At 48.8% G+C, this 17498-nt stretch overlaps 1 protein-coding gene across 4 annotated transcripts in view; it reads right to left on the bottom strand.

Annotated features, from left to right (window-relative positions):
* The window catches only part of CAMTA1 (calmodulin binding transcription activator 1), a 248199-nt gene that overhangs the window by 225338 nt on the left and 5363 nt on the right, over positions 1 to 17498 (bottom strand). The window contains exon 1 of one of the 4 annotated variants that reach the window (XM_030963987.1): positions 9197 to 9321. The exons of the other annotated variants lie outside the window; for them this stretch is intronic. Coding sequence (XP_030819847.1) covers positions 9197 to 9221 — 25 coding nt within the window. The 5' untranslated portion in view covers positions 9222 to 9321. Of the gene's footprint in view, positions 1 to 9196; positions 9322 to 17498 lie in introns of those variants that run through there. 4 annotated transcript variants of the gene reach the window in all.

Below are 17498 nucleotides of genomic sequence, written 5' to 3' on the forward strand. Positions count from 1 at the left end.
AGACATCCCTGGTATTCTTAAAGCTTGATTAGACTCTTGGATGTGTCAAGTTCAACAATATACATGCTGTTAAATCAACTGCTCGTGCAAGCCCAGCAGATGAGTTTACAAGATAAGCAGCGATGTGTATGATAAACGTGAGCTGCTCTGTAATTTGTGAGTCCTGCACGCTCCCTGAGTTACTGGGAACTTTACTGTGAGCCTGTGTTGGACTAAATCAACGGGCCTGCAACTTCCCAACTTCTTCCTGGGCAAGGAGTAGCCAAGCAGGATTGATCTCTGCTGGACTGCTAAAGAAATCAGGGAGAGGGTGCTCTCCATTATACCACTCCAAGATTTCTATTTGAATACTGAGTATTTCAGACCATGACTCTGATGCCTTCAGTTCTAGCTTTCTTATTATCCAGATTCTGTACTGCATTAGTATATAACTGAACTCCATATAAAGTGTTATCAAGTTCTCCTCACAGTTCAGTCACACAAAACAATCCTGGTTCCAGCACCAGAACCAAGGACACTGTTGCAGCTTCAGGCCCAAAATGTGTAAACAGCGAATTGAGGAGAGCAATCTGGGAGGATGGGACTGCATAACCTGAAGCTGTAATCAGACAATCCCAATATGGACATGGACCAAAAGTTATAAAAGTGTGAAAACTTGTGACCCAGGGTCCACCTTGGGTGTAGCCTCAGTCAGGCTCTTGTACAGCCCAAGGTGTATCCTTGGAAGGCCTTTTAATAAATACCTAATTTATTCCTTTAGCACTGTCTAGCCTCTGTTCTAGGTAGCCTCACAAGGTATCAACTCTACAGGGCTTTTTGGGCACATCCTTTCCCTTCCCCAGCCAATGCTCTGCACATATGACTGTCACCACTATTTCCCTGCACTTGGGCCACTCAAAGCCTCACAGACACCAGAGTTGTGATAGCTGGGGTTATCCACAAAAACACAACTTGCCTGTGGCAAAGACCAGAGCCAGGCAAGGCCTGCCATGCCAGCAGCTCCCAGCCATCTCCAGATCCACCTCCCAATGCAGCCAATACTCATTTCCCACTCCCTGCATTCATTTTACACCACTTCCATTTCTCATTCAAAACACTGCATTGCTCTACATTCAATTCATTAAGGTGCAAAGTATTTTACAGCACACATTATTGCTTTTATCAGCCAAACTACATCCCAGTTACATCTCATCAGCTTATTTTCCATGGGCACATTTTAATTGACATTAATTGTATTACTTCCCCTTACCTCCGTATCAGTCAAGCCCTCTATCACTCATTCCATTATTTTGCAGGGCTGGCAGACCTTAATTATTCAGCTCGTTTTATTAACTTTCTTCCATTGTCATCAATTATCAGTATTATTAATCCAGAAAGTGCCTATGGATAATAGAGCCCTTTAAAATGTTTTGGTAGAAGTTGTCAGTAGAAGTTGCTGACGCTAAACCTTCCAACTCCTGTTGTTAGCATCTCTCACCTTCTGTTATTACAGCAATGGAAGGTCATTCTCACCATCCTGTAACACAACTACATCTCACGGATGCCTCCCTTTTCTGCATTTAGCAATGGCATTTCCTCACTCCAAAAAAAATCCCCTGTGTGAAAAACAACTGCCTCCTGCCTCGATCCAACCAGGTTTTCATTATGGACTCCTCAAGCCATGTGGTCAGAACAAGACACAACCATCACAGTATGGGATGCAAGTCCTAAATCCAGTGACCTCCAAACCAGGTCTGACCTTGGAAAAGGATGAAAATCAGCCAACCAGCTATGAAGTGAAGAACACATAGCCCCAAACGAGGTACACACATTTGCCTTCAAACTTGCTTCTCAGCCCTCTGGAATCACCAATGTATTCCTACAGGAAGGAATGTCCAGGGAAGCTGGGAACAGGAGAGGAGAAGAGGATTACTCACCTGGTAGCACTGAGGGTACTGGTGGAACAAGAGTTCCCATTCTTCCAAATGAACCATCATGGTTTCCTGGTCCTGTTCCCCACAAATAACACCATGACATTTTTAGGGAGGTGGAGCAATGCCCCCCACCCAATGCTATGCCTTGCTTGAATCAAACCTGCCATTGCTGGTGCAGCTGACAAGCCCATCCACCACCATGGGGAACTCCTGTGAAGGCAGAGGAATAAGGGTCCACATTGCTCTGCAGCCCTGCTCATCCAGCAGCACAGGCAGACTCCTCCATTTGTCACCAACTAAAATTTCCTCAGTAGCTAAAAACAGGAGCTGCAACATCCCAGCACTGATTTGGTTTTACTGTGCAAATCCAGATTTTTACTTGAACTTTCTCCTCATTTATTTTTGCCACGGGTGCGACTAACAACACCAAGATCTGCAAATCCATCCAGTGTCAATAAAAAATGTCTGTGCAAGCAGAGCCACACTGGCATGGGGAGGATTTGCCAGTAAAGCTCTATCAACACGGGGGTTTTTAGTGCAGAGCTGGCCACAGCTCAAAAATGTTTCCCAAGGCAGGCACAGCCACAGCTGAGAACTCAAGTAAGGAAGTTACAGACTAAAATATAGCAGCCTACAATGTGTCCTGTTATAATTCAGGATGAAAATGCAAAATTTAAGTTCCATTAGCAATCTTCAAGATTACTTATTAGCAAACCAGAAACTCGTGTAGAATTAAGAAAGTGTAAGTATTATAAAGTTCATGGAAAGTTCCACATTAATTATACCACATAAACCCTTCGTCATTTTATGGGTTTCTTCATGCTCCTTGCACTTTATCCTCCCAAGGGATGCACCACGGGCCATAAAACTTCGAAGTGCACAACAGCAAATCACAGAGAGTCTGTGCTCTACCCCCACTCTCCAAACAACCCCTTACCCCCTTTTCTTTTTCTTTAACTGGTTCTTAAATCTTTGGTGATCCTGGAGGTGAATTTAGACCTGCAGCCCCATTAACTACCACAGTTTGCCTATAAAACATGTAATTAGAAAATAAAGAAATGGCCAAAAGGATGTTCATCAGCTGGTGATCTGCAGACAGGTCTATTCTGGAAATAAATAACACAAGTAAGCCATAAACTCACAAACACAAGTTTTATAAACCCATTATTATGAAATAATAACTTTGAGCTGGTCATCTCCTTAACTACCTCAAGAGAGGGAAGAGGTGTTTAAACATTACAAATGGGAACTTCAGTACTAAACAAACTACGAAAATCTCAGTATCATGCTTATTTGGGAAAGGGGCAGCAATCCAGCTGATCCCACCACCACTGACCAACCACTGAGGTGGCAGTTTCAGCCCTACAGTGCACAAGTGGCACCACAAAAACACAGTGCACAGAAGCCACCATAGTCACTCAGTCACTCGCTGACCTCCAGACACAAACAAATCCAACAAACTCTATCTGGAAGAAATAAATGCAAGGAATGACTCCAGATCCAAACAACTGCAGGACTGCCATGCTATTTCTCACAGTTAAACTTCAATCCTGGCATCTTCCATCCATAAACAAGCAGCAACAGAAGCAAACCCAACAGCTCTTGGTCTGTTTGCTAGAAATATTTGTATCATTACAGTAGTAAATCTCTTGGCAACAAAAGCAGATTTCTAAATATCAATCAAGGGTGGCTAAGAAAAGATAACCAGGTCCAGCTCTGCAGTGCTGCTGTCTCAGCAGGGCTCTGCTGGATGCCAGCACTCGGTCACACACTGGCTGAGCAAATGCATTCCCAGGCCACCAGCACGGGATGCAGCCCAGGGCTGAGGGGAGGACCAAGGAAAGACTAAGCAGTCCAGACAAAGGTAAAATACAAAAGGAGCAAAAAGGCCAACACAAACAGCATGTATATGGCCATGACTGCTGCCTGCATGGAATAAGTGAGGAAGGAAAAAACCCAGAAAGGATGAGGAGGGAATCACAGGAATGGTGGCAGTATGAAAGATGAGCAACAAAACAATTTTCCTCTAGAAGTTACTGAATCTAGCCTTAGTGCCTTGGAATATTTGTGATAAATACTTTGTTGCTATGACAAACTCTACAAACAATTCTAAAACCATAAGAAACAAAAATATAGCTAAAGCTGCTGTTGTGCATGAGTGGCCCAGTTCTCCCCACCAGTAACGTGATACACCGCAGTCCCTTTGTCCTTTTCACATAGCATAAAGTTTCTTGACATTTTATAACTAAATTCAGTGTGAACACCAGTGCGTTTGGTGCGTTTTGGGGAAGGGTTGAGAGCCAAATTTTCCCTAATGAAGGCCCACACACTGCCTGAGGGCTGGGTGACACAATCACAATCATTTCTTGTGCCATACGCTAAGTGCCCTGTGCAACATTTCCGAGTCGACTTTCCCCCACCAGCAAAACAAGCTCCTCTTTCCCACCTAGGCATGTTCCAAGCACTTCCTAATGGAGCAAGAGAATTCCTTTACAGTCAGAAGGTGCATACAAGGACCTACTAAAAGCAAACTTTGGGAGTGTTCAAAGAGTGCAGTCACTTTAGCCCCTCCTTGCAACTCCTCGTGTTCACGTCTGACTTTCACTGCTTTGCTGCTAAATCTGACAAGTGCACCAGAACGACAGTTCTGGTAAAACCACTGCTCACCATCACCAACAACTCTGGTTGAGACACGTCATCAATTCATTCACCCCTTGGTTTTCATTAAAATTACATCATTAAATTCAATGGCAATGAAGCCAAGGAGTGATGGATAGTACTGGCCAAGTCTAGTAAAAAATCAACCATCTTTTTATTCAGTTTCCAATACTACAGATGTTCTCAACACTACAACACATTGCCCAGAAGTCTTCAAATATTGGCTAAGGCCAGGACAGTCACTTACTCTGACCCTATGTGCTGGCAGCCACCAGCAACAGATATTTTCACTTTTCATACCACAAAGAGTCTGAGTTTGGAAACCCACCTGGAGAGCTGGCTGGAAACACCCAGCCCGCTGAACCAAAGTGTGTAATGTGAGCAGAAGGACAGCGAGCACTCCATGTCCAGTGAGGACAGTCTGCTGTCATTCACCCAGTGCCATGACTGCTCCTCAGCACAGAGAGGCCCTTCAGCAATGCCCTGGCAATAGGGCAAGTGCTGTACCCCAAAGGCAAGAGCACCCCCAGGCAAACCTGCCTTTCCAAATCCACAGGGTTTAACACAGCATTGACACAACACAGGGCTGCCAGGAGCCAAGGAAGGTGAAAACAGGACACAAAGCGAGGGGAGAAAACTACAAAGCGAAAACTCAGCAAGGTGTGGAAGAGGAAGCCAGGGAACACCGAAGCTGCAGGAAGCTGCTGGAAGCACTGCATTCCAATTAACCAGCCCGGTATTCCACAAGCACTCCACCCAGCCTTGTTTCACTCCCTGGAAATGTTTGGATTTCTTGGTTGGGGTTTTTTTCCTTCCAGACACATGTGGATTACTGAAGCAGAGACAGAGGGACACTGAAAAATAAAGGTCACATTCCAGCTCCCTCTTTCTCAAGGCTGTCTGGACAGAGGGAGGGTAACTACTGCCCCTTCCTCCAACATCTACCAATATAAGGAGCTCTTCATAAGAGCCATTTAAGACCACTAGTAATGTAAGGTCAGCACTGACCTTAAACTTAAAGGTATCCATTTTAACAGTACTTCTACATCATCATTTCACTACATCACCTACTGATACAGAAAATAAAATCTGAGTTAATATATCTCCAGAAAGGTTCCCTACATATGTAGCTTTAAAACTGACAAAAATAAACCAAAAAACCTTTAAGCCAAAGTAATTGTGAAAATCATTAACAAGAAGAGATGCAGCACTAAATTTAAAAACCAGAGTTTTAAACAAGCCCTAAGCCTTATATCGGGAATAACACAATTGTAGTACCAAAAGTACGCAAAAAAAACGACCTCACAAATATATAGTTCCTCCTGTTTGGAAAAAGGGAACGAAGCCCACTTCATGAACCTGTCCTGCTGGCTGACAGCTCATGAAGAAGGTCTAGAAACTTCACCAGGAGACAGTTTGCTTTCAATTCTGACAACAGAAATTTTGGTAAAATCCCAGCGCTGAGATTCAGCAAAAATTCTGGGGCAAGGAGTGGACTGAGCCGAGCGTCAAATGCTGCCTCCTCCCCGCGACAGTCTGATCCTGCAGCACACAGCCCCAGCACACCCTAAGTTCAGGTTTGTTTAAGTAATAAAACCTCAGGTAACACTTTCACAAAGGAAGTATTTTGCTGTTTAACAATCAAATCCGGAATGTTTTGTTTTCAAAAGGCTGCTGTTCCCCAAATAGTCCCTCCAAAGCCACTAAATCTGAGGCTCCACTTGCCCTCTTCAGTCAGCCCACGCCACCAGTACCCTCAGCTCAGGAGCTGCTGGGAGAAACACCATCTCCTCCTGCCATCCCACCTATGACCCCGCCTCAACTAACAGAAAATTCAACAATGCACGGAACCGAACTCAGCACACAACAAAATTCCGGGCCCCACGCAAAACACACGGGCACTACTCTCTGCAAAGCTCTCCGTTAAGAGGTAGCTGGCTGTGAGAACACAAAATTAAAAGGTTGCCTGTGTACATTCTTCCCTTTTTGAACTTTAAATAGGAAGAAGGAAGCTTTTAAAAGGATACCCCCCCTTAGCACCCCCTGATGAAGTTTAGAGCTATCACAGCTGCCAAGATGGCACCGCCAAGGGTCAGTCCTCCCAGCTCAGCTCAGATGCACAGAACACAGCAGGAACTACAAAACCCACAAACCCTCTGCTGCAGGATGGCAAGAGCCGCTCGGTCCCTCTACCAGCCTCATCCTGCCCGAGGAAACCAGAAAAGACAAAACTCACCCGAGTTCTCCAAGCCGTGGAACTCTCTCCTGCAGCCAAGGGACAGCGGCGCCAGCCTCATTCCAAACCTCAACTCCCGCCGGGGATCTCCCGCTGCTCCCGGAGCACAAGGAGCCCCGACGGCAGCTCGGCAGGGAGCTCCAAAGGCAGGCAGGTCTGCAGAGCCGTGTGCTGCTGCTGCTCAGAGGCTCCTCGCTGCTGCACCGCGCTGGGGGGATGGAGCAGGCGGCTCCCCAATGAAAGCAGCGCCGGCCCGCGAGCTGCCATTTACATCCGCTTTTAACTCATTGAAGTAACTAAAATCTAAAGCAACTTGTGTTCTCTCCTCCAGCACCTGTACTACTGGTGAGACACTCTGCTTGAATCATGCCTTAAAAGCATTCCCATTTAAGTTTCTGACAGGTGGAGTTTAGGTTTAAGGAATGAATGGTTTATATGTCGTCTCCTTGAAAATCCACCGCAAAAGTAGGTCAGCGGGGGAGCAGCTCTGTGACTTCGTACGAGAACACCCCGGGCGCCGGTGCCGAGCCGGGGTTGCTCCGTTCCCACCTCCGCGATGCTCGGCACGGGCACGGAGCAGAGACAGCGCCGGCCCAGGCAGCGGAGACACCGGACGGCAGCGCCGGGCACAGCGGGCATCTCGCTGGCAGCTCCTGCACTGCCCTGCTCGAAAGAGCAAACACAGCTGCCCAGCACAGACACACCTCACCCGCCTCCCCCCGAAACCATTTACCAAGATCAAACATGACAAAAGTTGCAGTAAATAACAAGCGGAAAGGACAAGTTGCCTTTCCAGCCAGGGAGCACTGACCTGCCTTGTCCGTAGAGCCGCAGCCTCACAGGGCTGAGCACACTGAAACCTGTGCTTTACACAGGAAAAATCCATCGTACCTTGGCACAGGAAGCCCGAAAAGTGAATCGAACCCGACTGTGCTTTGGTGACAATACTGTCACCCCCAAGAGAACGAAAGCGTCACAATGTGAGCCAGGAGTCCAGGTGAACGCTCGCTCTGCTCTCGCTCACACCCCTGTTAGCCAGGTGGCATTTCACTACTTGAGCGCAGTTAATCATGTACTTCAACGCAAGTGAGAAAAGAATGAAGCCCGACGTTTTCCAGACCAAAGCAAAGATCAAATTAATGGATTTGGGAGCATCAAAGAGATCAGTAAAAGATGAAGCCAACAATACTCAAAATCACCTCTACTACTTAAATTTTAGATTTCTGCAGAGCCTTTGAATTTCACGGCGCAATCAGAACTCAAACCTATGCCCAGGGGGCTCTACAGCCACCAAGAAACAACCCAAAAAATATATTCCCAAAGCAATCTGAGAAAAAAAAAATCCAGACAAAAGGTGGGATAAGAACCCCTGAATTCTATGAAGGGGTTTCCCAGTAAAGAATACAAATGGGTTCCAGACGAGGATGTACATGTGCTGTGGCAAATAAAGAAAAAAAAAAATCCTTATTACTTACTACTAAACACTGTTCCTTGAGGTGCCCAACTACAAGCAGGCCAATCCCCGGGGTGTTGGCATGTTCAGCCGGATTTAGGCAGGGGATGTGAACTGCCCTCTGCTCTCTCCTCCCGCCCCCGTAAAATGGAGGCGCCGACACCGGTACCGGCCGCGACCTCCCGGCCGGCGGGGTCCGGGGTAGCACCGCTGCCCGAGCCAGCCGGGACAAACTTACCCCAAATAACGCGAAATATGCAACCCGCCTCCCGCCGAACCGGGGCCACGGCCCTGTTCCCGCCGGGCCGGGGGCAGGAGCGGCAGCAGAGCGGCGCTTCCCCCTTGCGGACGCACTGGCCCCGCTCCCGCCGCGCCGGCAACTTTCGGCCTCAGTCGGGCGCCCCGGGGCTCCCGGCGGGGCCGGGCCCGCGCCGCGTTCACCTTCGCGCCCGCCGCTGCGCCCGCCCCCGGCGCGGAGGCCCCGGTCTGGCGGGGCCGTGGCCAAGGCCACCCAGCTTCCGACGGGCGCGCGCGCCCGCGAGGCACGTGCGCCGCCGCCGCGGGGGGGCGGCGGGGGCGGCCCGGCCCGGCCGCGGCTAGCGGCGGCCCCGCGCCGGGGCCTCCATGTTGGCGGCGGGCGGGCACGTGCCGGCGGGCGGCGGGAGGCGGGACCGGGCCCGGCCCGGCCCGGCCCGGCCCGGCTCGGCCGCCGCGGCCCCGCGCCACGCGGCCTTCCCGCCGCACATGGCCCGCCCGCCGGCTCGGCTCGGCCCGGCCCCGCGGGGCGCCGCCGCCGCAAACTTCGCGCCGTGCGGCCCGGCCTGTGCCGCCGCCACCGCCCCGCGGCGGGGCCGTGGCGGGGGGCGGGGGCGGCCCAGCGGGCAGGCCCGGCGCGGGGCCCGGCGCGGGGCGGGGGCGGCCCGGCCGCGTTCTCACCTTCCGGCTTGTTTTCGGCGGCCATTTCCCCTCCGCGCGCCACATCCTCCTCCGCCTCCTCGCGACCGGGACCAGGCGCGCGCCGCCTCCTCCCGCGCCGCCGCCGGCCCGGCCGCCCCGCGCGCACCGCGCACGCCCCGCGCCTCCCATTGGTCAATCTGCCGCACTGACATCCCCGGTGGCCAATCGTGGCAGGCCGGGGGCGGGTCCCCGGAGGGGATGGGCGCGATGGACACAGCACCCCACCAATGGCAGCGCGGCAGCGCTTCAGTGGCACGCGACTCAGCCATTCACCGGCGGCGCTGGGCGGGCCAGCGGGGGCGGGACGGAACGCGTGATCGACGGCCGCAACAGCCACTGGAGAGCCGAGGGCACACAACTGACGGCCGCCGGGACCAATCGCCGCGCGGGGGAGGCGGGACTAAGCTGCTGACGCACGGTGCCGCGCGCGCCGGCGGCCAACCAGCGGCGCCGTCCGCCAGAATGACAGCGCGTGGCACCAATGGGGAGCACGGCCTGGCCGGCCGGCCGCGGCCCCGGCCCCGCCCATTGGCTGCGCGCGGCCCCGGCGGGCGCCGCCCCCCCCCGCGCCCGGTGACCCCAAACAAAGGCGGCGATTGGCGCGGCCGCCAGTCCCCGCCCGGCGGAGCCGCCCCGCCCCGCGCACCGGAGCCCAGGCTACGCCGAGAGAGCCAAATTACCCCCGCCGAGACGCCCCGGGGCCGTTCTGTGAGAGGCGCCACCTGCCACCCGCGTGTGTCACCGCCCTCAGTAACTCCGTCCCGCTCAGAGGGGCTGCCCCATTGCGATAGGGACGGAGGTGCCGGGTCCCCACAGCGGGGAACCGTCCGGGCCAGGGCAGCTCCCGGCTCTGCCCCCTCTCTAAGTGGCGGATGGAGCCCGGAGCTGTTTCCCTGCCCTGACCGGCAGCCCCGAGATGCAAAGTTTATCTGTATCCCCGTTTTTCAGTAGTGCTGAATATTCGGGGTGCTGTAGGCCCTCTTCCACAGTTCCGGGGTGCAAAGCACGATGCTCGGGTGAAACAGGCGTTCTTGGCACTGTGCAGGGAGATGAGGATTTGTGATTTGCAGAGGGAACCAAGTTACGGTGGCTAACGGGATTTTTAGGGTTTGAGAGAGTCCTGCCCATCCCTCGGGCACAGTTTGTGCGACAGTGTCACAGATCCCACTCAGCATGGGATGCACGGGGTCAGGGGGGTTGTGAAGGGGTTGTGAACATCAAGGACATCGCTCTGTCCTTCTCAAAACTGACGTGCCCCAAGGAATGGCATGTCCTGGCCTGGCTGAGTCTGCCCCATCGCTGTCAAAGCTTGATGAGCACGGGCACTTCAGCCTCCTTGAGCAGAGCCCTGCAGAACTGGACCACAGCTAATGCCTGCACAATGCAAACCAAGACTGCAACGGTTGTTTCCTTTGATGTGTGTGACTAAACACACAAAAAGGATATTTTCCCTTAGATCCTCCTGGGAGCAGAACTTCTTTAGAAAGACCTGTTGGTGCTTTGGCTTTGCTAAGGACCGAAGCTGTTTCCAAACCCAGACGAAAGGAGGATGGTGTGATAGGCCTCTTCTAAGACAGAAGAAAGGAATTTTCCTTTTTCCTATTTTCAGCAGCTGCTAATCTCGTGGAGCGTGAAAGGCACATTGATGAAGAGGCTCCAGAATGACAGGCTCACTCCCGACGGTCACAAAGCTCATCTGGTACAATGTCCTATAAATACCCACAAATACCAATGCAGCCACAGCTAAGACAGTTGTTTCCTTCAGCACATCAAAATATGCTGGGAATGGAAACTTTTCTAGTTGCCACACTGGCAAAGAACTACCATTTTCTTGATGAATTCTAGGGAATTTATGTCTCTCCTTGGTTATTCTTCCAAGGCAATCCATATGCTTAGCAGAGCCATGATGTAGCCATGCAGTTGTTATACTTCATAGTTTGCATTATAGCAAAAGATAGTACCAGACTAACAGAGGCATCCCTTGGTGCTGAGGGACAGGAAGCAAATTCCTGATGCAAGTCAGGGACCTTTGGTTGATGCCTCAAGGAGGTGTGAAGGGCCAGTCCATGCTGAATTCCTCCCCAGTGCTCCCCTCAGAGTGGCAGGTGCTGGAGCCCCTATGGACAGACCTGCCTTGCCACCTCTTCTTCTTCAGCAAGAAATGGGCACCTGGCTCAGCCAAGGAGCACAGCCCACAGTGCTTGTGCCCTGAGACAGCTCACCTGCAGCCCCTGGAACATCAGGCCAGCATTCCTAGGCAGCTTGAGTTTCCATGTGGGTATCCAGGCAAGAGCAAGTGATGACAAAAGATGAGAGAAAGGATGGGACCAACATTGGCACAGCTCCTCACTGGTACCAAACACAGGGATGCTGGAGAGCTGTTGGGTTTGTTCTCCCAGCCTCATGCAAGTGGCAGGGACTCAGGCTGTTCCCTGCAGACACACAGCAACTTCACAAAGAGCCTTCCTGTTCTTGCCAGGGAAACTGGCACAACCACTCATTCCAGTTGCAGTACTCACTGACACCCTTTGGACAGGTAACCATGGCACTCTACATGGGTCACATCACCCTGACATCACCCACAAACTAAATGAAATGCCAAGTCAGCTGTGTGTGCACACACGAGTGTACATCTGTCTCTTCCCTCCAAGGCCTGAGCAGTTCCTTCTGTGCTTGTATGGCTCATTTAAGCAACAAGGTCCATGCTCTAGGGGACAAGGTTGTTCAGGACTCTGGCTGCCTTCTCCTGGCCTGCACAGCCTGGGAACACAGGGAATGCTGCTGCACTAACTGGGAACAGCTCCACTGCCAGGACTAACACAACCCCCCTGACTCCACAGCAGCGTGTACCCTGCTCTAGCACGTGTCTTTAGGAGCACTGCCTGGCTTTCCAGATCCTTCCTGGTCTGCAAAGACAATGAGAATTTGTGTGCATGAGGATGAATAAAGCATTTTTAAGGGGTTACTGAAGCAGTGTATGAACTCTGCTCCATCTAGATAATGAACTCATTCTCCTCCTCAACATAAGGTTTTCTACCTTATGTTTTCTACCTTATGAGACACAAACCCCAGTTCACAAACCCCTAGTGAACTGACTCTCCCACATTTGAAATTACCTAATGTTAGGTGTGATTTCTGTACAACAGGTTACTACAGCAATATATAGGTAATGTGTACACACAGGTTACTACAGCACTGTGATCTGTGTAATACCAGAGATACTAAATGGGGAGTTTTTTCATCCAGCATGCCAGCAAAGCACCAAATATTTTCATTTCATTCCTGTGCAATAAAATGATAAGAAAGAAGCCATTTGAATTGAAGTGCTGCTGGTATCTTTGAAGTTCCCCAGCTCCCACTGTTTAAAACTCAGACCAATTGTTATTAAGGCACAGAGGTACTGAACTGCACAAGACTCCGTGCCTGGATGGTGTGGGATAAACTTGCTCACTGTTACCTTTCCAGGAGCACAAGCACAGAGCAACATCCAGCTGATAAGCAGCAAGAGAGGAGATGTGCCAGGAGTTTGTGCAGTCTGAATCATGAATAATTTTTATCAGCACACTGATAAAAGCCAATGCTATGCTGGTGATTGGTGTCTGGGTTGGTTTTATTAAAAGGGAGGTGAAATACCAAGTTCTTTTAAAATTCTCAATTGTCAATCCATGGCAGATGTGGGTCTGGCTTGGTTAATTAGGTTAATGTTATGATTTGGCATAGTGAGCTATATGCAGAAGTAAAAGTGTTAAGGATATATTCAAATATCCTGTTATGGATATTCAGCAAATTACACATTGCTGTTGCTATGGCAAGCAGCACAAAGGAAAACAGTTCAGACAGGTTTAATAGCCATAATGACAATGCTGGAACCCCATTTCTTGTGAATTGTTTGCACAAAGTTACTTCATTATTTAGAAGCAAGGAATGCCAAGTGTTTTCACAAAAATACTCTCAAGTGTGAGAAGAGATGATCAGAAATATCTCACATGATAGAAATGAAATGGTTTTGCCCTTTACTCTCTCCACAGACAGAATCTAAAGGTGTTTCTTCTAGGAATAAACCCAAGACTTAACCAAGACAATGTGTGTGGACAAACCCACTCTTACAACATGTGATGCACAACTGCCAATTCCTAGGTTTAGCAAATACATGTAAATATTCCAAAACATGCACTTCTTCCAAAAGGGTCTCTAAAGAAGTATACTCCACCTAATGCTCTGCCATCCAAGTAACTTCTCCAATTTTATGTGGGAAGTTGAAGAGAATATACATTACCAGGAACTAAGGATACTGGATCAGAATGGACAAAAGCACATACTTCCCTAGAGGAGATTGAGCTCAGTCACATTCTGCACTATGGGCTTTGGATCCATCATTCTTGCTGTTCCTTCTGCAGTTCTGAGCCCATTTGTTTCCCTCAGAAATACAAAGACTACACTCAAATCACCTCTAGTTAAACTCTGCTGGCTACAGGAAATACATCCCAGGCTAAAATGAAGTACAACTCCAAAGTCCCAGCCCCTTTAAGGGACTCTGAGAAAAGATGGTTTTGCTGTGCAAAGCCCTGTAAAGAGTTTGTGGATATTTAAACCAGTAGCCTCAACACAGAACACAACATTTACCTGTTTAACCAAGAACAGGAATAACAATGCAGCTGCTCTACAGGGGCACCAGCTCCAGGTGGGAAACTCAGGGAGTTGCAGTGCTGGAGCCTCAGCCATTCCAGCACAACTCCAGAAGGACAGACATGGGTGCCAAGGGCCAGCCCTTGCTGCAGGCAGCAGTGCCAGGGAGCAGATGCCACCATGCCCTACCCAGTGTCCCTGCAGCCCTTGGCCTTGGCTCCCTGTGAGACAGCCTGGGCTCTGCCTTCACTTTGCTCCCAGCATCCCAGTGCCACTAAGAAAGTAGCAATCATTTTGCCCTGATATTCACCCATGATCCAGTTAGACGAGGAAAAAAAAATGAAATATGAGGTAAATTAAAGCTTCCAACTAAGGGGATTTACCAGTAAGTCACCATAAAATTCAGATAATTTATTTTTTCAATTCTGCAGCAACTTTCTCCAATTCATTTGGATAAGCTATTAGAAATTATGTCTCAAAAATTAAAGAAAATGTCTATTGACCACTATATCAAATTCTAATTTTAGCCAGGGAAAAAAAGAATAATTAGGCTGTGATTTACTCTGGTAGTCAACTTACATTAACAATTTTCCCCCATGTTTTTGTAATTCTGGCAAAATCAAATAATATATATAGTACTCATATATGCTGGGCTAGATTTAGTAAAGACAATTTCCTACACTACATCCAGGACATTTCTCTTTGCTTTCTGTTCTAATAAGACAATCAAGTTGTTCTGTGTAAGGAGGGAATGTGATTGTCATGCATGGCCTCCTCGGTTGGAATTTTAGTGCAGTCTTCAATGAGGGTGGAAGGATTAGGTTTTTAATTTCTTTTAAGCTGTCATCCTCCTGTAACAAGCTGTATAGCATGCCTGCTCTCTGGGAAAGGTTCACCCCATATCTTAACCCTTCTTCCCAGGGATGAAGTGTAAATCCTGCAAACTCTCAGTGCCAGAAGCCATCAAGCAGCATTGGCTCTGCAGTGGATGCACAGCTCCCAGCTCAGCACGAGTGAGTTTGGGATTGGATTTCTAGCCACAGCTGGAACAAATCAGGAAAGGTGTTTAAGATCCTTAAAGTTCGACTCCTAAGGTTGTGTTCCTGCTTTTAAACAAGTATCTTTTCCAACTCCTCTAGAATTGGAGTGCTGTCTACATTACCTGAATAAATAGGGATCTGGGAGCCAAACCAGTCACCAAGGTATGAAACTGTCAGCCCCAGGCACTGAGAACAGAACAATGAGGAATGGAAGACAACAAAGGAAGAACAACAGGACAATCAAAGGAAGTAGAAGTGGTGATGGTAACAGAGGCAGAAGGTGCTCAGAATCACATGGAATCCAAAAGTAGAAGCCAGGGGCAAATTCAAATTTACCTGTGTCAGTTTGCTCAGACAGCACCACCCCAGCATTGCCTATTGCCCAAAAATCCATCCTTGCTTCTGAACCAAGTCTGTCCTGTGATTCCCTCAGGGAGCACAGACCACTTGAGCTTTCAATTAAAAAGCATCACTGCTGAAAGCATTATCCCAAATCTTTAAAGGACTCCATCCCAATTGGGCTCTGCCCTGTTATAAATTCACAATGAGAAGGAACTTCCCTGACTTCCTATCATTATTTATGAATAGGTAAACCAAATGGAAAAGTAATGCCAGTGTTACAAACTAGAGTCACTCATGCTTTGCTCCCAATGGCACTATGGCAGATCAGCTGCTCCAGTTCTCTTGGGGTGGCCCCACAGTGCCTTATCACGCAAACCCTTGCTCTGCCAGCAAGGGTACACAACACTTCTTATAGGCAAAAATGATTGGTTTAATATTTTCTCACTAGTTTTAGCCACAGAGCAGTTTCTTTCTAGGTCTGCTTAAACCTCGTCTAACCTTTAAGACTATTCTTTCCCATGTGACCCATGAGAGTTGTACAAAATGAGAAATATATCCAAACAGTAGCTGCAGAAAATATACAGAAATAACTCGTTTTCACTGAGATGGGTTCATTTGTGAGTTCTGACTTTCCCCTGAACTTCCTCCCCTGAAGGACTGGAACAGTAATACCAGTACAATAATACTTTTTCTCCTGAAGTGGAGTAAATCAGTTCCTCACTCTCAGTAGTGAAGTGAAAATTAAGATGAAAAGGAGTACAGAATGCAGAAAACCCCTATTACTCCAGAATAATACAATTTGCAGCTGAACCTCAGTAGCTAAGATAGGCATGTCAATTATTTATAGAACTCAGGAGTGTGAAAGATGAAGTTTTTCAGCCTGGGACACCACGAAGGTAAAACCAGGAACACAATCCTGTCAGCACTGGCAGACAAGGACAGAATAGGCAAGCACAGAATATTTCTACACAGATTACCGTTTTTATTGAACTACAAATTGCAAAAGGTCTCTATGAAATGCCACTTTCAGCGTTAAGTGAGCTGTATCTTCCTTTTGACAGTGTCAGTCTGTATTTAATGTTTATTTAACATTTATCTAAGGGGCCATCTCTGCCAGGAAAACAAATGTACAGTAAGTTAGCATAACTTCACCTGAGTATTTACAGGAAGCCAAGGATCTTCTCCTGGATCTGTGCTTATGTCCATCAACAGCCTGTCACACACACTGTATAACCTGCTCCACATGACCAAACTTTGCCAATAATTTTCACAATCAAAATTCCAATTTATGTGCTCAGTAGTGATACCAAAATTGATCTGCACAAAAGCGTTTCTATGGTTTATAGCAAGTTTGTTGAGAGCAAGTATCTGGATTAAAACTCCCAGGGTTGCAGTGAAAGGTTGTTCATAGCTCATCTGAGGAACTAACAGGTACTATTCAAAAACATCCACAATTTCTTGGGGAAAACCTAAAGCAAACCAAATAAAACCCCACAGACAAAATCAGAAATTCTTGGAGTCCCAAATTCTAGTAACAGCCATTGATACATGGCATGGCCTTGCTAAAATGCCTTGGTGGGTCCATGCAATATTCTATCTCAAAGCTGGAGGAATTCTAAGTGCAATCTCCTCCTCCTGCCTTGCCTCCAACTCTGAGGGCAAGAGCTTCAAATACAGTGACTAAGAACTCACAGAAAAGGACTAGCACTGAACTTTCAGATCAAAGGATACGGAATGATTCACATTCCTTTCCTGACTGCTTGAGAGACGTGGGCTAAACACCAACAGTCAGGTGCTCTGAAAAGCTCCACCTCAAAAAGAGAACTTGCATCAGCAGTGAGGCTACAGGACCCCAAACAATGTGACTCTCCCTTAGACAGGCTCCCTTGCTCAAGAGCTCTGTCAGCTCATGTCACCATGGGGGTGACACACACCACCTTCCACTGCTGCCACTGCTCACCGATGCCAGCGTCTGCAGAACAACCAGAACAGATATTGCCCATCACTCTCCTGCAACTGAAAACCTGAATGCTGACACAACTGAGGGAAAAACCAAAAAACCACAAGCTAGCCCAGCAGGCCACTGTCTGTCCCCAGGGTCACACCAAATACCACGTGCTGGAAGGAAGCAGGAGCAGCGAGGACTTGGCAGCGCCTGAAGCACAACGCCTGCAGAAGTGATTGTGCTGATGCCAAATCTGCTCCTTTTGGAGCTTTCCAGCCACTGCTGAGAGGACAGCACGTGTTGCAATGCTGGAGCTGGCAATGGCAGT

The sequence above is a fragment of the Camarhynchus parvulus genome, chromosome 21 (genome assembly GCF_901933205.1).
Source record: "Camarhynchus parvulus chromosome 21, STF_HiC, whole genome shotgun sequence".
Lineage (NCBI taxonomy): Eukaryota > Metazoa > Chordata > Aves > Passeriformes > Thraupidae > Camarhynchus > Camarhynchus parvulus.